The 23521-nt window shown below is 39.4% G+C and overlaps 1 protein-coding gene and 1 pseudogene across 2 annotated transcripts in view; both read left to right on the top strand.

The window, feature by feature from the left end:
• The window catches only part of LOC144657986 (uncharacterized), a 522126-nt pseudogene that overhangs the window by 209606 nt on the left and 288999 nt on the right, over positions 1–23521 (top strand).
• The window catches only part of LOC144658105 (phosphatidylinositol 4,5-bisphosphate 3-kinase catalytic subunit beta isoform-like), a 31575-nt gene continuing 23892 nt past the window's right edge, over positions 15839–23521 (top strand). Inside the window, exons 1-5 of one of the 2 annotated variants that reach the window (XM_078518436.1) lie at positions 15839–16895; positions 18660–18896; positions 19701–19883; positions 21024–21251; positions 22548–22589. In XM_078518436.1, coding sequence (XP_078374562.1) covers positions 16107–16895; positions 18660–18896; positions 19701–19883; positions 21024–21251; positions 22548–22589 — 1479 coding nt within the window. In that variant the 5' untranslated portion in view covers positions 15839–16106. The remainder of the gene's footprint in view (positions 16896–18659; positions 18897–19700; positions 19884–21023; positions 21252–22547; positions 22590–23521) is intronic. The other variant, XM_078518437.1, reaches the window with a different exon arrangement.

The raw sequence follows: 23521 nt of genomic DNA, 5'->3' as shown, positions 1-23521 counted from the left end.
CATTGCATGGATTGTATTCATTTAACTATGAGTACTGCTTGAACGAGATGTGTAAGGGCACTGATTTTAACTTAGCTATCAAAAACACAACCCAAAAAGGGGACAACTAAATTCATTTTGGCAACAAACCGGTACATCGCGCCACCAAGCTTCTACAAAACATGCTTTGATTCTTTGATTCACAGATGGTAAACTAGGAGTTTTTTACTTTAAATAAAAACTAGCATGGCCAGGATGGTTTTAACGTCGACAACGAAACCCTTGTTTACGAGGTACGACATTTTTCTCCCTTCTTCAAGATCATCTTTCCTGCAAAGATCAAAAACCGATCTTATACTTCGAAGCATTATGGGATACCTGGCTAATCCTTCTGGGATAAAAGCATAGTTAATGTCGGGTATTTTAAGCTTATTTAGCGAGGATATCACTAGCCTCGTACATGATATCGGCATGGAAATAACACGTCCTGTGAAATAATTTGGATATAACTTCATATATGGGAACACATAAACGACCCGTGAGAATGGCATGATACATGCCTTCTATGAAGCGTGATCTTTCAACGCTAGGTCGTACAAAGCTAATTCTGATAATTGAATCAAATCAATTTCCCATCCATCATACATGATGGCTATTAGCCAAAAGAACTCAGAACACTTTCTAAAGTTCGAGCGTACTTGACACCAAAAAACAGGAAATTAGCTTAAAGTTGATAAAATAATCTGTCGTTTTGTGAAGTGCCCAATCTCTAATTAAATCTAACAAACTAAAAGCCCTGACCAAACGACAATGCAAGTAAACGCAAGTTGAAAACTTGCGTCCACTTGCTTCTCCGTTCGGCCAGGACTTGCGTGCACTTGTGTTGACTCGAGTTGACTTGCGTTCACTTTGGTCGAGATCAAATTTGGTAACGCGATTTTTCCACCGTTTGGCCACCCATCGCAAGTCATCGCATTTTTTGCAGTTTACTTCAAATACTTAATTGCACCTCGTAGCATTTTATAAGTGGCAGTTTCTCTTAAAGCGGTCCATCGCATTTCGGGTTCGGAAAAAAGTTTTCCCTCAAACTTTGCTCAGTGTACTATCTTAGGTTGTAAGTAAATGCAACGACTTTAGTTTTTGGAAATACGTTAAAATATATTTTTTAGACCTCTCAACAGTGAAGGCTGCAAAAGGCCTAATTTTGAGCTTGGCCAGAACGAGAAATTTAATAAGTTGACGAGCTCGCCGCTCAAAAACAACCAAACGCACCAAATTATTATTATTATTCCTAAGTTAAGTGGTCCTTCAAAGGTTGGAAACGCATGTTAATTTTGATACATTTTGATTTACGGGTCCGTGAAAATTTTAATATTAGAAACCGTTAGATCGCTTTTTGTAAACATGAAAAAGTATGGCGTCTTCGCCGGCCTTTATTTCACGAGTCCAGACCAGACCATTCTAAATTCCAACTGAATCCTACTAAACAGATGTAAGGAAGCATAGAAATATAAAAATACCTTTCACTTTTTATCTTCCTTTGCCACAGCGACTTCGAACATTTCGTGCTTATGTGAGTATTTCATACACATTATGCAAATGAGCTTACTTACTCGCATAAGCACGAAATGTTCGAAGTCGCTGTGGCAAAGGAAGATAAAATGAACCGCAAGGGGTTTCAATCCCGCTTCAATAGGTTTTTAGAAGCTTCCATAAGCAGCTCAGGCCATTACACTACATTTTCAAGCACCTTAAAAAAACAATTTGCGAAATTATGCCGGAGATCTCTCTGATCCTCACATTAAAATACTTAGACTTTTAAACTTTTAAAATATAATTAGAAGTTTATTGAGATAAAGAAGAACCGCCAAGGGTCTCAATTGTAATTGAAAACTTTTAAGAGCCGAAGTTTTATGAAATTCGCAAAGTAATCAGGCCTTTAAGCAGCATAGGCCTAAATCACACTACAGTTTTCAAGCACCTTTCTAGAAGAAAACGATTTGCGGCGGATGTCTCTATCCACTGTAAAGAGATTCGCAGGCTTAAGCAACTTTGCATGAAACGAACGTCATTAATTTTCAATCTTAGACAACCATGTATGTTTTTTACATGGTTTCTTTGGCATTTTCGCGATTCAACATTGCTAATAGATACTTACGATGAAAGCTGAACTGGTCTGAAAGTTTCATCTCCTGAAATTGAAATCTACGTAAAGCACTAAGCATGGCCGTGCAAGCCGCTAACACTCACTTACAAGGCGACAAAAGCTCGTGAGCAAACTTCCGGTTAAGTAAAGCATTTTATCTCTCAACCAGCTCAGTTGCAAGTGTTTTCAGGGCGAATTACTCGAATGATTACATGCTTGGGCATCTCTGTAACCTCTCACGTTTTTAAAAGTTGCGCTTCTTCTGAGAATCGCGGAGGAGGTATCAAGTACCGTCTCCGGCTCGAGATGTCTACGGTATGCAAGGCTCGCCGAGGCCCCAGAAAAGATGACTGGACTCACAAGGAGATTTTTTTAATTGTAGAAAAATATTTCTTTTGTGGAAGGGTTTTGCGCTCAAGGGTACCCGGTTATTAAGATTGACGTCTCTAAATTTTCGTTTCCGTTTTTTTTTTTGTAACCGTGTGCCACGCCCAATTTTCCTGTCTCCCACCACTGAAGGCATAAATTTTGTTCTTCTCGCCACAGCAGTAGTTTGCCTAGAAGATTTTTTTAAAACCTCCCTGGGAAAGAGAACTTTACACATTTCTCATCAGGTGTGCAGAACAGATCGTTACTTGTCTTTGCCATCAACTATGTTTCAAAAGTGTTAAAGGCGCTACGTCACGACCTGCGCATGTGCGAGATTTCATTCACTTCTCGTTGAGTTTCAAAGGCATCCGCCATTTTGAATTAAGCGAACTCGTCGAATTTTGTGTAAAATTAGGGCTTCTACGTCTAAATTACAACGTGGTTTTGCTTTGTTTGTGAAGTGCTTTTCGTCGGTGCGATTTGTTATATTTTAGAATCGAAATTATGGACGCAGATGAGGCAAGAGAGGATGTAGTGGTAAGTTTCCTTCGATGTCGATTAGGTGACAGCTCTTACTTGTGAAAATTTTCAGGGGCACCCTGACCCATCGAGAATATAGTTCAAAACCACTTAAAGATAGCACTGTTAACGTATTTTAGTATTTCAACGGTAGATATAGGCATATTTTTATCCCCTAAAATGTTTTTATCTGTTCGGATTTCCTAGCTGAAAGTCTAGTGATCCGAAAGTTATAGGGATCAAAACTTACCTTTTCGAAAATACCAGCCAGAGAAAGGCTCCCGAAAATTCTAGGTGACCTTATTAGAGTAAAAAAATCCGTTAAAAGTGAACAATTATTAATTACCATATTTTAACGAAATATTCCGTTGGGTGCCCCTGAATTTTTGTATTTTTTCGGTATATGCTCGAACGCAACGGCCATTTATGATCTCCACTGATCTTGTCCTTTAGGAAAATCTCATATCCTGTTCGTGCAAAAGCACTTGTTCAAGTGTTAACTTTGTATCCAAAACGTTGTATCAGTAACAACCTGGAGAGGAATCGGACAAGGTTCAAGTTAGCAGGAGGTTCGGGTTATTGAGGGCTCGAGTTATCGTGATTCACGAACTGTACGTAGTCTACGTCTGTTACGCCAAAACATTATGTTATAGTTCGCTGATGAAATCTGACAAATTGCCTCGTTGGGAAACCCTGCTAGTGTGAAGTTTATTTTATCCTTCTTGGTGAAATTTTGGCAACCTGGCCCTGGATAGATTCATCCTCCCTTGACTGATAACATTTGCTAGTCTGTCTTATTTTTTCTTATTTCTCCTTGGTCGAGTAGGGTGTCTCCCACTCGGAAAGCAATTTGAGAAATAACTGGTAACTGATGTGTTTCCTATTCGTGCCTCGAAAGAGATTATTTTGCTCGTTGACAAAAAAGAAAAGAAGCTTTCTTTACATACATACACAGGGCTGTGTTTATGTGTTTAAAGCTTAAAGCCTGTGGGGCCTTGTATGAGGCTGACCGAATTTGTATCTGGGACCTCCGGATTTTTGAAAGCCTTCGAATTACAAGTCCCGCAGCGCCTGAACCGCTAGGAACTGTAAGCCACTTGGCGCCAAGAAACACCCTGATTAAATTACTTTAAATTTCTGTCTGTGTTAGTGAAGCTTTCACTGATTGAATCCCTGACAAACGTACAGTTTTTATAAGCTCTCTTACAAACGGTGCAGGGTAAAAATTGAGGTAGATAATTCGAAACAAGTCTTGGGAATACTGCCATTTTTCGGGAAAAATGAAAACTCTAGAGAAAATAGAGGCCTTCACGTCGACAAAACTGTTTAATATATTTCCTCAAAACAGATATTTTTGGTCATTTTTATCATCTGATTATTATGTTTTAGTAACGTTATGCTAAGGTGTGCACATTCAGTTAACGCCGGGCAATTTTTAAAACATTTACTGTCAGAAACGTTATTTGCATAGTGCTAACGCCGTTTTAGCTAAAAACGTTGTTTTCACTTTTTCGAGTAGATTCCACCTTGGAACTTAAAATAAAGATGTTAAAATCAGTTACAAAGAAACTGCGACGTCTTCGCTGTAATTTTTCCATAAAAGAATATTTCGGATTTCAATTTACAGTAAAGGGTCAACGTTTGAGCCCAAAGTTTAATTAACGTCTAGTATTTTTAGCTTGTTTGGCGAGAATATTACACGCCTTTCACATGATATGGGCATGGTATCTTTCAGCGCTCGTTCGCACTAAGCTTATTTAATTGAATCAAATCAATTTCCCATCCATCATACGTGCTATTAGCCACAGGAATGCTGAACACTCTCCTCAAAGTTCGAGTGCACTTGACACGTAAGGAAACGAGCTAAAAGCTGCCAAAATAATCTGTCACCTTGCAAATATCCCACGCTTTAAATTGAGCGAGAGTTTAACCCCATTTACACGCGCAAAAAAAAAATCGGCACGGCACGGCAAATTTTTGGCACCGTGCTGACAATTTTGGGCACGGCACTCCCAATTATCGACGTGTAAACGTGCCGGTTCCAAATGTTATGTGGCACCAGTGCCCAATTTTTTAGGGGTGCCGATATAAAAATTGGAACCGTGCTTAGCAGGAAAAACCTTCTTGTTTTGGTCGTGTAAAAAGGTAGTGCCGTGCCGAAATGGTTTGGTCACGGTGCCAAAAATTTGCCGTGCTGTGCCGATTTTTTAGCGCGTGCACGTGTAAATGGGGCAAATTTTTTTTGTGAACCTCAAAGAAATCTAACAACCGCTACTCCCGAATCAACGAAATTTTTGCAGGGTTATCCTGCGTGCTATGAGCAAATGCAATCCTGTTACAATTTTTGACATAATTTTATTGCTAGTTTTAAAGCCCATTCGAGCAACTATCCAATTATTTCCCGAAATGGGCAAAACTTATTCCCCTGTATAATGTGATTAACACGTAAATTGTAATACGACTACGTAACCTAACAAATCTGAGAAATAATCAATTGGATTTAAAACTTGGCTCGGCTTACGGGTAAGTCCCAAATTGGAAAAAACGTAGTCCTGTTACATATTCTAATTGAGTGAAAAATAAAATAAAACAGCTTTTCAACTCAAGTTTCTCCTCTCCATCGAGTATTAAAAACGACACATTTAAAATATTTTAGAATGGAGGCGGGGGGGGGGGGGGGGGGAACCCAGAAGGAATGGAGGGCTATAACCTCTCCCACAATGTAGTGTTATTGAAATGTGAAAAGGAAACATGCACAACAAAAAGAGCTAAAATAGTAGCTGGTTAAGGAAGCTTTGCAAACAATGTGTTTCTCGTACATCCCGGTCTTACATTAGAACAGTTTAAAACCGAAAAAGGGGAACAATGGATTTTAGAAGCTATCGATTGATCCGTCGATATAGGGAGACTGCTATAAAATCTCCTCTTGAGGGTCCATTTTTTTTTTTTGCGGCGACAAAGAGCGGCGAAGCTGCGATCGTTGATTGAGTGGCGAAGCCACGATCGAACGAGCGAAACCTACGAAAGCTACGAATTGGATTATCCTCGGTAACTTGTTGCGAGTAAACTTTAACTGTTTGGCAGCGTTTTGAGGTAATAACAAAAAAAATTCACCGTGGCATTTTAAAAATAATCGCATTTTGTTAAAAAAAAAGAAAGGCTTCCGAAAATCGCTCACAGCTTAAACAAATCGCGTTTGATCGCCACAAAATTTATGATTTTATATAATTTAAGGATTATTCTTTCAGATTCTAAAAAATCTAAGCAATCGCTTCACGTTTTCCCGCCGTTTTAAAACGTGCTTAAAAAAGGGAACTGTCAACTTCATAAATACCCGCGGGCCACCTTAAATGTTAACAAAGAAGCCCTTGTTTACGAAATACAACATTTTTCTCCTTCCTAAAATCATCTCTCCTGCAAAGATCAAAAGCGAATATTTTTGCTCTAACACAATGGGATACCTGACTAATCCTTCTGGAATAAAAGCACAGTTGATATCAGGTATTTTAAGCTCATTTAGCGAGGATATCACAAGTCTCGTACATGATATCGGCATGGAAATAACACGTCCTGTGAAATAATTTGGATATAACTTCATATATGGAAACACATCACGACCCGTGAGAATGGCATGGTACATACCTTGTATGAAACGTTATCTTTCAACGCTAGGTCGTACGAAGCTCATTTAGTCCATGAGCCAATTCGTAAAAAGTGGCTGGAAAAGCAATTTCGTAGCACCCCCAACCGAACAAAGTTTCCTTGGTACCAAATTAAAGCTAAGGGCCCAGTGTTTTATATTCAACTTGTTTCCAGCCGCGAAAATGGAGCTTAAAGGAAAAAATGAGAGGTTTTTATCAGGGTGTAGGTGGGGGTAACTTTAGAACATTCAGGTCGGTATATTATAACAAGGCCCATATCTCCCATCTCATTACACCAAACTTTACTAAACTTGGAGGGATTAAACAATCGATCATACTCTTTAACATAAGATGCTTTGTAATTAATTAACTGTCACCATAGAGACGGTTGCTAAGGCTTATATAATAAAACGATGACACTTCAAATCCTGAGTTTCAGAATGGAAGTTAAATGGACACGCTTTTAATAAAAGTTGTTATAGCGCAATGAAAGCTATAATTGGAAGAAATGTACAAACTTAACTTCTCCCCGAGTTAAAAATCTCTCAGTTAGCAAATATTTCCTTGCATTTTGAGACATTTAGTACCTTAGCAACCATTTGTTTACATGTAGACTTTTGAACATCTGGGACGTAAACGTAGTACGATGAGCTGAAATATAGTCGTATTTCAAAAATTATTGCTGTTTGGGTGATCAGTGGTCATAATAAAAATTTAAAATATGGTTGTATCTTACCTTTAAAATGTTAAAATTCCTCAGAATGAAATTACTAATAGAATAAGTTTAAAAGTTCAAAACTTCTTGACGGTCCCTAAGGGATACAATTAGTGGCAAATACGCTTTAGGGAAAGGCTGGCGTTCATTAACAGCTTCGGTGTTTACAGTGGAATGCAAAGATTTTAAAAATAAACTTTTGTTTCGGCTGCAAACGCCTCGTTCCAGTATTTCTACAAAGTTTGGATGAATGTCATGTCCAGTGGTCTCCGAGTGCTGTTTTATGGCAGACTTGATTTTTAACCTGGTAATTAGTTTTATTTGAGGACCTCTCTGAAAACGACGTCATGTGAGGGGAGCCTCCTCTTGAAAGTTTATTTTATTCTTCTTAGACTCATTATTGCCACGAGTGCCAGGGTAGTGCTCTGCCCCTCGAGAGTTCCAGGATATTTGACTTTCACCAAAGTATACAAAAGGACACGATTTGCATTCCACTTTATATACGATGCCAGTAACTTGGTTGTCATGTGGCTGTTCCTTGGGTTTTCTGAGAACATCCCCAAAATCAGCCAATTCGCTGATTTTGTAATCAATCGCACGATTAAAAAAGTAAAACGAGAGCATGATCTTCAAAACTCATTTTTCATGGGTGACTGTCAAGTATAGTAAAATGTTATATTGTATATTATAAACAGAGAATTACGATTGCAAAAGTTCCCAATGTTTTTTTTACATTATTCTGTATCTGTGGTTTCTGTGGTTGGTACGTATACTAATTATCAATACTATTATTATGTAATTATCTAATTAGGTTATTGCTGGTTATATTTGAATAAGATAACACAATTTTTGCAGCATCAATAGTGCATGCCATTTGCACAATGTTCGAGTATCATTTTCTTGACTGTGTGTTTCATTTCGAGGGTTTCGAGTGCCTTTGCTGTTGTTTATAAGCTTTGAATATTTTGTATGTATAATGTAGCGTCTTGAACCATATTGCCTGCTGCACAGTGGCTCTACTGTTGTACACAGTAATGACTGAACTAAATATTCCTCAAGGAAAACGTGCTCGATCAGTCAATGGTAGTAAACCAAACTCAGTAAGGTAAATGCCTTTGCCACGTTAGAAATGTTAATGGCAATCTGTGTATCTCTAACAATAAGACATATAGAAGTCATTTTAAACCTGTGCAAATCAGGAAAGATGGAGTGTTTAGAGTAATGGAAGGATGTTAGAGCGAAGGTCCTAAGGGAGGATATCACAAGAGGTGCTATTGGCCATGCACAAATAAAGACCACGCGACAAGAGCTGATAGAAAAAAGTGAAACTCTCCTCTTAACCAGCAGCACACGAGAAGTGACCAATGAGCCCGTGCAAAAGCGCATCTGTCAACCTAGTATCTTGGTAACAAATCCTGACAAATGCCACCCTCGACACCCTCACCAAACTGAAGCTGTAAACGTTTACAAATGCAGTGAAATCCAAAGCCGCGGAGACAGGTGGCAGGGATGTAATTCTCAAGGCAGACAGAAATCTCATCGCCAGACTTCTTGTTATTGGTCAGATTCCAGATGGGAATCGCAAGGTATATCAGAGACTTGTTTGTACACCAACTACCTTGGTCTTTAGCAGCACTTAATGGATCACCGCTGGCAAAGACAAACAAAGCCGTTTTGACTAAGCTGCTGGATAAAAATGTTCCTGTATTGCCCTCTTCAGTACTTTCTACCTTTGTTATCATTGATGCCATGGCTGTGATCCAGGCAATGACACATGTGCCAGACAATTTCAGTGCATATAGTGCTATCAGCCGGGCATCAATACCCTGTAATTTTAATCACAAATGCTGAAAGAAGCAAGCGCAGTCGGGATGGACAGACTGTGGAGTTTAGTAGCTCACAGCAACGTTGAATTGCTCACGACAATGGCCGGAAGACATTTCTGAGCACTGGGAAGACTTGCCTGCTTCATTTCCTTGCTTGTGAATGAGCAAGACATTCATATTCTCACAAGCTAGAAGGACGTGTTGTGTACGTCACAGATGGCTCCTTGGGTACAAAACTTACGGAAAGCGATGGTCGTGTGTTGTCAACGGCACTCCCAGAGCTTTATACCGAGCAGGAAGAACTGGGATGTTTTTGCACGTTCTGGATGCATTCACAATGGTCATCGACAATTGAGTATTTACTCTTCTGATGCAGACGTAAAAGTGCTGGCAAGCCATCATCAAACAAACAGCCCAGCAAGAATTGCCATTGTTAGTAGGACTCAGAATCATTCTCGAATCATGGACATTTTCAGTGTTTGCAATCAGTTAGCGGAAATAGTATGCAAAGTGCTTCCAGGCCTTCATGCACTGACTGGCTGCGATTCGGTTGGTGCCTTCTCCGGCAAACGGAAAATGAAAGCTTTTAAGCTAGTTAAGGAAATAACAAACTACGAGAACTAGTTTGTCCCCTTGGTCACGATAATGTACATGTGAGGGACGAACATGCAGCAGATGTTGAAGAACTTGTGTGCTTTTTGTATGGAAAGGTAGGGAAAGATGTTAATCAAGTTAGATACCACTTTTTCTGCAAAATGAAGAATTACAGTCGCACCACCTCCCGCCACTGAATGTCTGCCCTCAAGAAACATATACAGCAACCTTACAGGCTTATATTTGGAGAAATGCTTTGGAGGCAAACCCGACAGCCCATAATACAGTTGGTAACGGATGATATATAAAAGGACCAGGAACTGAATATTGATTAGACAGACCAAGCTCTAGCACCTGAGGCGGTGATGGAGCTGGTTTGTTGTGGCTGCAAGGTACAGTGCCGGAGTCGGCGCTGATCCTGGACAAGAAGTGGTATGCTTTGCAGAGATGCATGTCTTTGCGAGGACAGTAGTTGCACCAACTGGTCAAGCAAGGAGGACATAGACGGGGATAAGAGCGAACCCAAAGATACTGACTTTTAATTAGTTAATACCTAGAATTACTATGTGTAGAAAAACACATTTTTTAGAATTTGCGACACCATTGCTCCATTGGAAAGTTTGAAATTTTCTTTTTTATGTTTTTTTTTTTCAAATACTGTGATTCTTTATACATATTGTTAGATATTTTTCTTTTCAGGACCTGCATTGATAGTAGTTTTTTCTTAAAAAATGATGCAGTAATCTTGTTTAAATGTGTTTTAGTTATAATTATTGTTATCATTTTTATTGGTATTGTTATTGTTATTATTATTATTATTATTATTATTATTATTATTATTATTATTATTATTATTATTATTATTATTATTATTATTATTATGAGAATGAGAAGAAGAGGGCTTACGCAGACAGGGTTCTTCAAGTAGAACAGGGAACTTTCACTCCATTGGTGTTTACATCCACCGGAGGAATGGGCGAGGAGTGCAAGAGGTATCACAGTAGGCTTGCAGAATTAATCGCCGCAAAGAAAGGGGAGGATTACGCAACAACGGTGTCTTGGATCAGATTAAAAGTCTCATTTGCGATCCTCCGATCCGCCTTAATCTGCCTAAGGGGATCAAGAACTGTAAAGAGAAACAGGAACATTGACATTTATGATATGGACTTTCAAGTAGAGAATTCTCGTACTGCAATTTAGATCGAATAATTTTTTTTTAATATATAGTTCTTCTTTTATTATTGCTCTCGAAGTCGCTTTTACTATTTTTCTACATTTTTAAAGACACTGTTTTTATTATTATGTAAATAATATGTTTATATATAAAGTTCTTATTCGAATAGTCAAATCATTGTAATTCTTTTAGAAATTGGTTAATAAAGTTTTTATTTAATTTTAATTAATTATTATTATTATTATTATTATTATTGTTATCATTATTATTATTATTACTATTACTACTATTACTGTTATCATTATCATTATTATTATTACATTTTGAGTCTAAAAGAATGATTAGAGCCATTGCAGGCATTATCAATAGCATTTTGTATTTACCATCATTTCTGTAAATAGAAGCTGTCGTTTTGTTTGAATAGGAATGTGTTAGCGGTTCCCCATATTTTTAACAGTTTCCTTATTTCTTCATGTTTCGTGGATTTTCAATGAGTTTAGGAACATATATGAACACAAAACTGAGATGGGTTTGTGAAGTTGATATACCAGCTATTCGTGAAGTACAGTATACTCACCATTGCGAATGGTATTAAAGAACAACGTTTTCAATGACCTTGCCTGGCAATCTTTGCCATAATGACATAACTGGTACAAAAACGACCACATATCATTCTAGCACAATGTATTTCACTACATTTATTTCATAACCGCTGTACTTGCTGGATATAACCGTGCAGTGTGCTTGACAGTGTGCATACTGTACAGAAAGGTTTGCATGTAAACAAATGGTTGCTAAGGTATTAAATACCTCAAAATGCAAGAAAATACTTGCTAATTCCGAAATTCTTCACCCGGAGAGTAGTTTAGTTTGTACATTGCTTCCTATTTTAAACCTTTATTGCGCTAATACAGCTTTTATTAAAAAAAGCTATTTAACTTTCATTCTGAAACTCAGGATTTGAAGTGTCGTTGATTCATTAAATAGGCCTTAGCAACGGCCTCTATGGCGTTCGCTAATTCATTAAATAGCATCTCATATTATAGAGTATGATCGATTGTTTAACTCATCCAAATTTAATGAATATTGGTGTAACGATGTTATAGATATCAGCATTGTTATATAACACCGATCTAATGTTTCAAATTTATCCCCACCCACCCCATGTTACAAACACCTCATTTTCTTTGTTAAGCTCCATTTTCACAGCTGGAAACAAGTTGAATATAAAACACTAGGCCCTGAGCTTTGATTTGGTACCAATGAAACTTTGTTCGGTTGGGGGTGCTACGGAAATAGATTTTTGAGGTCCTGGCTCATGGACTAATTCTGATAATTGAATCAAATCAATTTCCCATACATCATACGTGATGGCTATTAGCCAAAAGAACTCAGAACACTTTCTAAAGTTCGAGCGTACTTGACACCAAAAAAACAGAAAATTTAATAGCGTCGTTGGTAAAATAATCTGTCGTTTTGTGAAGTGTCTACTCTCTAACTTAAATCTAATAAACTTAAGTCTCGGCTCTTAAATCGAAGAATGATTTTCTGTGTGACTGTTTTATGTTCAAATTTAATATACAATTTCAAACTGAGGCATCAGCTGAGACGCTTGGCCCCAGGTCAGAGCACATGGACTTATAAAAAAAACGCCCTTTTCAGCGCAAGCCATGTTCTATTAGAAATCAGCGAGTCTAACTGCTTATTCCCACTGTTTTCTATGCTTCAGCCATTATAGTTCACCTCTATTTTCTCCGATTCTGATTGGCTTAAATTGATCAAGTGACGCGATAGTGTTCATCCGCGGAGAGACACTATCACCCATAGCAGTGAGCTATAGTGCCCGTCCGAGGAAAATACCCGGATGGATAGTACTCGTCCCGAGCCGTCCGTGCATTTTTCTTGTAAACAAGCGAGCCTACAGACAAAAAAATTCAAATGGATTCTCGCTTCGCGGAGGTAAGCGACGAAGCCGTAAACGACCGTAAACTACTGGCTCGATTTATACTAGAGACGGATGATCCGTGTGGACGAACTTGCATTTTAATTAGGCGAGCATTTTTTAGTTCGTCCGATAATTCGTCTGTGTATAAATACGGGCAAACAGACGGATCATCCAGCCAGACGAACTACCTTCGTAATTCGTCTGCCAAGACGAACTTGCCGGATAGTACGTCTGGACGGATGATCCGTCTGTTTGCCCGTATTTATACACAGACGAATTATCGGACGAACTAAAAAATGCTCGCCTAATTAAAATGCAAGTTCGTCCAGACGGATCATCCGTCTCTAGTAGAAATCGAGCCAATATTTGATTGATCTGCATTAAGTGGGTTTCTTGCAGAAATTTTAATGGTGAGCAATAAACTGAATAAAGACGATAGACTGTTTCTATCTGGGAAGTATTGGTCTGATTAGTGATAATTGACCCTTGGAAGTTAGATGTTCTTAAAACTAACATATCTGACCTCAAAGCTTCGCTTCTCGGGGTAATTAAGAATATCAAATTTCCGCGGGGCAACTATCGGACCAATAGTTCCTCGACAGAAACACTCCATTGTTTGGCTGATAAAACACGATCGCGTGCGCGTTGTTCAAATTGGTCGTAATTTTTAGCTAAATGCGTAAAATTGTAGGTTTTTGGAGTGCAATCCTTTGGGAGGGGGGGGGGGTGTGCTAAAACAATAAGACTATCACAAATTGAAAATGCAGAGGACCACTCAACGCCGGACGCTTTGCCTATTAAAAAACCTGCTTTTCTTCTTTTTCGTGGTACAAGCCTTGCAATTTGAGTTGTTGGTTCAACCTCGTTTTCTATGAGAGATATTCAACAAAACGCATTCTTATAAATAGACAAGGGTTGACAAGGGCCGGGTAGAATTGTAACCTCTCAGGCCTGCAGGTGCATGGGGTGGGGGATTATTTTCCCGCTTCTTTCAAACCCAGTCCCAGCTCCCATGGTAGATTTGGTACTCTCCCCAGATCCCTCTCGTCGTATTAAACCAAGATGGCGGCCGTTTCAGCAGGAAGACCAAGGAAGTATGCATGGTTTCACGTAGTAAAATCCCGACGGAAACAAGGAAAAACAAGGGGCTGAAAATAGTCTGGACTAACGTTTTCAGCCCTCAGTTGGGCCGAAACGTGACGATATTCTACCTTTCTACCAGGGACCGCGGAGGGGGAGGGGCTGGTAGGGCTATAGCCCTACCATTTTTTTGGTTGGGTTGATATTTTAGGGCTCATGAAAATGATAATGTAATATATAGCTATAGGCAAGCCAAAAAAGCGGAGCTCCACATTTATTAAAAAATGACCTAAATGGATAAAAACTAAACCTTGCCCACGCGGAATCTATCGAAACTGCGTTCAGAAAGTAAAAACATCATGGAATTTTCTGTCATAAAATCAGGCTCGGCAATTCAGTAGAGGTTGCTAGCTTGCATCAGGGTCCTGTCTCTTTCTTCAGCGGACTTGATCTATGTAGTGTTTAGCTCCGTTTTAACACAACCATTTGCTAAAGTTATTATATTCTTGATGATGACAGCCGCAGATTCAACAGCAAACAACAGAAACAAGCAAACTGTACTTGCACAAGGAATATCATTCGCAATTATTTCGGATCTCCTCGTAAACAATTTTCGTTTTCCACAATTTCATGGACTGATATAGATGACTTTTGAGGACATCTTGGGAGAAAGAATTTTCTCTGTCGCTCTTTTTACTCGCGTTTTCATTCAGCCTACACAGCAAACACCGTGCAACAAATTTCCCGCGTTTTCTTATTATAACTTCAATGAAATCTAGAACTGAAACGTCCACATCAGCCAGTCGATAGAAAATACCGTATTTTCTCGATTAAACGCCGGACCCCGATTAAACGCCGGCCTCATATAAACGCCGGGTCAAAATTGCAAGTTTTTAAATAAACGCCGGGGGCGTTTGTTCGAGGTCCCGGCGTTTATTTGAGGTCAAGCTAACAGGTAAATATATTCTGTTTGTCACAAATCTTGATTGCAACATAAACTATTCAATCCGTACTAATGCACCTTTGGGAAATAATCACCTTTGGATACCCAGGTACAGTTTTTCGGGGCAGAACGAAAAGAAAAATCGTCCCGCCTTGACAAACTGCCCCTTGATCTCGAAGATAAGATAAAAAAAGATAAGATAAAATTTTATTGAACACTCCTAAAGAGGTTTTTCAGTGATCTGTAATAATAAATCTGTCTGAAAAATTGGCAGAAAATTGCAGTCCGTTAATTAACGCCTGGCCCCGATTAAACGCCGGCTTCAAATAAACGCCGGGTTCACCAAGCCAAGTTTGAAATAAACGCCGGGGGCGTTTAATTGAGAAAATACGGTAACGTCAATTGCTCGTTGTACGGCTATGAAAAATGCGACCAGAGACCAATAAAATTAAAATTTAACCGTGCAGCGATTGAACGAGAGCTAAAATTCTTTTGGCGTAAATGCGCATCGAGGTTTCGATACACTCACACTTGAAAAAAGACAAACAAAATAGAGCAGTTGGATAATAAGCCTCTCAGATCTTTTGCTGTGTAGTGTCGCTGAGTAATTTTACCCGTTATCTACATTTTGTCTTGCCCTGTGAGCTTTATTTGCTGTTTGTAATTTCCTTTCTTTTTTTTAGCCACGGGCGGGAAACCTCCTCGTCCCCAGGCCTAATCCGTGCGTACGTGCGGGGGTGGCGGCGACCCCCAAAATTTCGCTCGTCGCGCCTTCTGTGCGCGCGGGAGCTCCGCTATGAATTTTCACATGATAAATAGCGGAAAAGTGACCCCTAATGTTTGCTTGTCTTAGCCAGCTTTTTAGCCCTACCACTTCAAAATGGTCTCCGCGGTCCCTGTCTACCTCCCCTTAATGAGGTGTATTATTTACATCATGTCACGGATCGGTAACGGAATCACTTTCGCTATGTTAATGAACCTAAACCAACTGAAGCAAATCCAAATTATAATTTCCGTATTGTTTAATGAGCAGCGACTACAACTTTCACTGTTGGTCGTGAGGTTTCTTTAAAAAATCCTGTCTGTTCTATGTATTGCACATGAGCGGCTTTATTCTTCGTCAACTGCAAGAGCTGCTTCAAAGGCTTTGAAGTCACCACTTGCCAAGATTAAACATGCCTCCGGGATCACGGCGTAATTTCTGGGACAATTATGAACCCGCTTCGTTGGTAAATGTCGATTGCTTTTTGCCAACTGGAGTCGTGATTCAACTACAAGTTCGCATCGAAGCACCTCTGGCAGAGATCAAGGATCGATTGTGGAGAGAAGCCTGCAATTATCCGTTGTTCAATTTGCTCAAAGACACAGCAAACTACGTGTTTGTGTGCGTAAATCAGAAAGGAAAACAGGAGGAACTGTTGGACGAATCTCGCCAGTTGATCGATGTCCGTCCGTTTAGACCCTTGTTGAAACTGATCCACAGAAAAGGGGACAACGAAGAGAAACTCTTCAATTCTCATATCGGCAACCTCATCGGGAAGAGCTTGTATGAATTCGATCTAATGCAAAACACCGAAGTGGACGATTTCCGTCGAAAGTACCGTCAGTTCGCGGAGAGAATAGCCTGCGAACGACGCCAGCTTGATTGGATGGGACGAGCGATGTACGCATACCCTCCCGAGGTAGAAAGCACTGACCCTCCTTCACATATCGAATCAAATTTAATAGAAAACAGGCGTTTCCTAATCCTTGTAGCCATCGAGAACAATCGAGCCTCGTTGCAGGATGTGCACACTTTCAACGTGCCCGCAGATGTGTATCCAGAAAAGCTCTTGGCATTGGTGTTAAAGAAACGAGCTGCGATCATGGGAGTTTTGAATCTGGATAACCCAGAGGATTTTGTTTTGAAGATTGTTGGACAAGAGAGCTATTTGTTGGGAGGTTATCCTTTACTGCAATACACGGTATGTAGCGGGCAAGAAGAGAAAGTTTTAGTAGAATATATGGCAAAATTTCCGGGATAGCTCAGAACTTAATTAATTATGCTCATCCCATATTAAATTATGCATATTTGGTTTTGGGGGTCTCTTTCTACTCATGAGTGCTGTTCATGTGCAAAGAGTAGGAAAGAAATTGCATGCATAATTAAGTATGGAGATATGTGAAAATATTTCCCTACTTGTTTGGAAACCATCCATATATTACAGTACAAGGTGGATAGGTTATTTTAATCATTTAGATTAAAAAAAAGGGAAAGTACTACATAATTTAAGGATAGCATGAAAAAAAAAATTGTATGCATATACGCATGGAGCTACATGTATTAGGAAATCTTTCCCTGACTTAGCGCACTACAAAGTAGACTAGGAAATGCTGTGTTTATAAACCATTTAGAATTGGAGAAAATTTAGTGGTGAACTGTAAAGACTGATATGAGTTGGAGTCACAAGGTGTTAACTAATACCTAACAAACCCCTAACCCAAGATTTAGGTTAGTGTCCCTGTCACAGAAAGACAGCATTTGATTTATAAATACCCAAAATAAAATAACTTCACTGACGTAAACTTTGTGTAATTATCAGAATTAGAAGTCAAATTCATTTCAGTAAGACTGGAGTCAGGGCCTGTCATATCCCTGGTGTTATGCCAGTGCCGTAATCAGGATCTTGCATGGGTGGGTGCCTGCGAGTGACAGAGGTGTGAGCGTCTCGGGGGGTCCGGGGATATTCTCCCGTGGGGAGTTTTAAAAAAATCAAATTGTTTTAGTCCACATTTCCTGCATTCTGCAAGTCATTTTAAGCCTCACTCCCCGGTTAGGCAGTGCTCGACACTAACGCTAGTACACTAGCCCAAGACTAGTAAAATTTCATGCTTGGCTAGTAAAAGAACTCTCCTACTAGCCCATAGACTAGTAAGATTCGTGGAAAAATAAATCAACTACAACTCTATAACTTGGGAAGTTTTTCTCCCAGAAACCTTCATCAGGATCTAGTTTCCATAGCTTGAGTAATTTAAACTACATCGCGTATGGATTTATATCGTACGATCAACTCGCAAACCTGACGCCATCTTGGAAAAGACCCTCTGTCCTCGCTTCTATGACACCCAAAAGGGACCTGGGAGAGAGCCATAATAAGTCGGCCATCTTGGGGTTTTCGCGCAAGCGACCGCGCGAGCATGATTTCATGCTTTTGTAACACTTTACCTACAAGAAAACCGCCTTCAAGGGCCGATAATCGTGAGCCAGATTTACATTGTTCACCAGAGGACCACAGCATGAAGAGAAAAAGAAGTGTGATCTACGGTCAAGAAATTCTCAACCGAGTTGGATGATAGCATCGTTGCTGCGTCTCAGTGAAGGAAAGATGTACTTGTGTGGACTCAAACAAATATAGTGCTAGGAGATTAGCTGATTCAAACTTGGCTGTTTTTATTTTTTTAAGGGGGTGGGGGGTGGGGCTAGTGACTTGTCCTTGTGGGCTAGTGATTATTTGTACCTACTAGCCAATTGCCTAGTATCCAAAATAGTTAGTGTCGAGCACTGTTAGGCGGACCTTTGTGGCCCATGGATGGGTGTGGGCGCACCCATCAGACCCCCCTGCCTACAGCCCTGTAAGCACATACATGTACTGTGAATTGCTTACATGGAACTGGGTATATAGTGGACCAGCCATAAAATAAGCTTGACTAGCCCTGTAATGTGTTTTTTTTTGTCTGTTTTGTTTCAGTATGTTCGTACTTGTTTGTCTAAAAAGGAAAGGCCAATGCTTTCACTTGTCCTTCGTTCCTCACTTCAAGTTGAAATACTTGATGTGAGTGGAGTAAGTAGAAGAGGCCAAGGAAGGGCAATGCCACCACTTCCTCAAAAGTCGCACTTAGCAAACTTATCACTGTGGGATATTGGGACTCACTTGCGAATCAAGATTGTTTCTGCAGCTAATGTAAATGCTGATGATTCAATGAAGGTATGAAATCTATTTTGGGTTGTGTGAGGCAGCCAGGTGTGCGATCCATACCGTTAAGCCTAAATGGCACTCCAGTTAGCCTAAGTAGCACTCTAGTTAGCCTTCAGTTTGCTTAGGTAGCTTGTGGTTAGCCTTTTTTATTTGAAGTAGGGATTTCTGCCTTGGATGCCTTGTCTCACATGCCTCACCGACTTGCCTCACACGTCTCGCTGCCTTGCACATTTTGTAAGACTCTATTTTTTTATAACACAGATAGTGCACTGTCAAGAACAATCTTTTTTTTTATTTCCTTATAGGCTACACTTGCAATGATTGTTAACAGCTTAGTACAGTGTATTTAAAGGAGCTTCGCTACAGATTATAAGAGGTTTTGGAACAGCCAAAATTTGTAGTGCTGTCATGATGTAGAAAACCCAAAAAGAATGGTTCATTTTTATTAACAATTGCTATATTTGAGCACTCTTAACAAGTGTTTTTGGTTTCGGATGGCTTGGATGGAAATGGATTACAACTTGAAAAAATTAGGCTAAACTTTCAAGTTGTATCTGTGTGTCTTCAAAACATAGATATTTCTAGCCGTAGTTTCATTTCTACCCGCAAATTAAGGTTATATCCTCCTTTACATGTTCAAATGTTTATTATGGGTTAAGTCTTCTACCACTAATTTCAGAATAGTTTTCACCAAAAATCTTTAAAATCCCTGTGACATAGTTCCTTTAAAAGCAGAAGTGGAGGAGTTATATTTCTGTTAAATGCAATGACTTGATATTATTGCTAATATGTTACCTGTTCACGTTTGTTCAGGTTTGTGTCCGAGCAGGTATTTACCATGGTGGAGACGCACTGTGTGACATTACAAGCACAAGTCCAGAGAGTGGATTAAATCCAACCTGGAATCAGTACTTGGACTATGATTTAAATGTGGTTGACATTCCTCGTATGGCTCGTCTCTGTCTTGTTATTTATACCACAAAGAAAAAGAAAAAGGTGACAAATTTTATATATTACTGTTAGTAACAATATCTGTTTTGTTCTATAAATTACCTAGGGGCGCGGTGGCCTTATAGTTTGTGCGCTGGACTCTGGATCAAGCAAAATGGGTACAAGCCCTTGCCAGGGTCATTGTGTGGGCTAGACGCTTCACTCTCATAGTGCCTCTCTACTGTATAAATGGGTACTGGCGACATAATGCTGGGGAAGAGGGCGGTTGTACCCTGCGATCGACTAGCATCCCATTCAGGGGGTCCAGTAGAAATATTCCTAGTCGTTTAATGCTACCAAAACCAGGAGAAGCTCTGGCAGTATGGGCTGCATGGCTCCCCAGGGGGGTACTCCGGTTTGTAAGTGACGGGGATGATCGAAGGATTTTTTTGGGTTTGAAATTTTCGATTCCGGGATTTTTTTGGGTAGGAAAATTTGGCAAGTATTTTTTTGGGTGACTTGATTTAAATAGGGGATTTTGTTGGTTATTAAAAACGAACTTAATGTGCCTTGGCGCGGCCTTGGCGTATTTATGGTATGATGAATAAACAAACATGAGCGTTCATTTTTTTATGATTTTCTTTGTGTTATATTATTGCCCTTCTGGCAATTTAGGGGTAATTTGACAAGGGATTTTTTTGGGAGTTAGTTTTGGTCCAGGGATTTTTTTGGGTATTGTCGGAAGACTGAGGGATTTTTTTGGGTCCTGAGTTTTGCCTCCATTCGATCATCCCCGTCATTTTCAAGCCGGAGTACCCCCCCTGGGCATGGCTCACCAGTAGTTGATTTCATCAGCATTCACATTGTCAAAAATTCAACTGTTCAAGTATTGGTAATATACAAAGTAAGTTAATTGATGGCATAATCTTCACTGAATAGAATATTTTGATGGGAAAGAAGATCATGTAGTCATGTTTTCAGTCTTTCTCTGTTTTAGACAATACCAGAAGTGGTAGCAAAAAATATTTGGCCACAAAAGCTGATAGAATTTGCATTATATTTTGGAATTTTTGATGGCTGACGCTTTGCAGCTTTTAATCTTCAGCTTTTTGATTTTTCAAATTGTGAAGATCATAGCTGTCCAAATGTTTTTTTTAATCAATTAATTTTTGAATCAATTAAAGACTGTTTTATTGATCTTTTAAGGAAACAAGTCCCATCGCATGGGTCAACACAACCCTGTTTGATTATCAGGGCAAGTTACGGCAGGGTCCTTTAAAGCTCTTTGCGTGGCCTGTACCTGAAAGAGTGACAGATCTTGAACTCAATCCAGTTGGCACTGTAGTGTCCAACATCAACACTGCTACCTCTGTATCACTCAACATTGAGTTTCCAAGTTACTGCCATGCCGTTGTATATCCATCATTTGATACGGTAGGAAGTTTTAGACAAGTGTCTTCTGTATGTGGCATTTGGGTTACAGTTTATATTCTGGATTTGACTGTCCTGATGTCAGCTGATCCAAACATTTAGCAACAAGCAATTATTAGATGAGGTTGAGCATGATATTGTGAATTATTAAAACAAAGGGCTTCAGCAGATAACACAGACATGAGGTTTTGATAATTAACAATTATTGGATGAGGTTGAGCATGATAGCGATAATTATCAAGGCCAAAGTTTCTATTATCTGCCGAAGCCGAAGGCTGAGGCGGATAACAGAAACTGAGGCCTTGATAATTATCGCTATCATGCGAAAACCGAATCCAATAATTGTTTTATTATGCACATTCCTGAGCTGCACTTGTAAAGACAAGAGCGCGCACAAAATATACTTTTATAAGCTTACAACCTTTCGTCACTTCTGCATGCATAAAACTATTGTCTGTAGGTATGACGTCACTTCTACATATGTAAAATCTAATGTCTGTAGGTATGACGTAAGAGAAACAGCAAGCAAGAATTAGCTGCGTGCTTATAGCCAATCAAAATCAAGCTGGTGACACCAATGTATAATAATTCACGATATTATGCGCAAACCAAATTTACCGGTAATAATTGTTTTATTATACATTTTTGAACAAATTTATTTGCCATCACTTTTTCTAGCACCGGGGTAAAACATTGTCAGAACATTGGCCAAAGCGGTTTTATCTTGTGGCTCTTCCAGGTTGTTCTCCCTCAAATAATCACTCAGAATTTTGACACGTTTTTGTTGTTCTCGTGGTGTTTTTAGAATCTTTATTCTCGATCAAAACTTTCAGTTCCTCTTCGGAAACAGAGGCGAATTGCTCAGCCACATTTTCAAAAGTTTGACAGCACTACATGGACAAGGGGATTGGAAACTAGGTTGACTTTGAACTTGACATGATAAGTCGTGTCAAAGTTCACATGCTACTGTATATTGACTGAATGCTTTCTACCAATCACGTTTCAAAGTAATTCTAATATATAATTCTAATAATTACTATTGGACAAGGTTGGGCAAAATATTGTGATTTCCATGATAGCTGCATTTTTTTCCAAAACACATTTTTTTTATTTCCATGAGGCATGAAGTGTCAATATTATGGTATATTTTGTCGTGAATTGTATGTGAAAGAGTCATTTTATTTTCCATGACATGTGATATATTCCCTCTCCCTCTACACCAAGTCTTTGGGAGTTATCTTCAGGATTACACACATGAAAAATGAGGCGTGTTTTTTGTTGCATGTGTGTGCTGCACAGATTGCTGATCTCGCTGCAAGAGTCACAGATGCCAAAAGTTTTGTGAGTATTTTAAATATCTTCTTAACCTGAGGCACATGAAATAAAGGTGTGGTGGCCTAATGGTTAGTCTGCTGGACTCCATATCATGCAGTCCAGGTTCAAGCCCTAGTTGGGGTCATTGTGTTGTGTTCTCGAGCAAGACACTTTTAATTACTCTCATAGTGCCTCTCTCCAACCAGGTGTATATAAATGGGTGCCAGCAAATTTAATTCTGGGGTTGACCCTGCAATGGACTAGCATCCCATCCAGGGGGTGAGTAAGAATATGAGTTCCTAGTTGCTTCATGCTAAGGAAATTGGGATAAGCTCTAGCCTAATGAGCCACCAGGCTCTAATGCAGACTTTAGCCAACCAAGCAAGAATGCAATTGCAATACTGAGAGAATTTCAACAGTATTGTCTTGACAGTATGGGTCAAGTGCAGGGATGTCAGTAAAGAAAAAACAAAGCTCCATTATTCTTCCATTTTGGTCCTGAGCAAGGTTGGTAAATAAGGGATTTATTACTAACTGCATAACTTTTAGTTCACAATTGAAAAAGAGCTGCTGGCTGCAGTAGAAATGTTACCTGGTCCAATACTTAAAAAGTATTGGTTAATACATAAAGGTATTGGACCAGCAATAAAACATTCTGTTTTTTCAGGACTCCAGATTGAGCAGTCCAAGTTTGAACTCTGACTGGGTTCACCCCGGGGGGGGGGGGGGGGGCACTCCCATACATGAGCTATATAGGTATGTGCCGCTGTGAAGGGTATGGTTTTCAAGCAGTTTAGTCTGGGATAGGGTATAGAAATCAGAGAGTTTTGGTCTAGAAAAGGGTAGCATTTGCCGGGAAACCGATCGACGGTATGACGAAAATAGTCCAGAAACTCGGAAGAGAAAGAGGCTTTCCTAAACGTAAATAAAATCATCGCGGCATCGTTGTTCACAGATGG

Source organism: Oculina patagonica, chromosome 6, assembly GCF_052425735.1.
Source record: "Oculina patagonica isolate OP01 chromosome 6, crgOcupat, whole genome shotgun sequence".
NCBI lineage: Eukaryota > Metazoa > Cnidaria > Anthozoa > Scleractinia > Oculinidae > Oculina > Oculina patagonica.
Note: the sequence above shows the minus strand (reverse complement) of the source record. Positions and strands in the feature narration are given on the sequence as shown.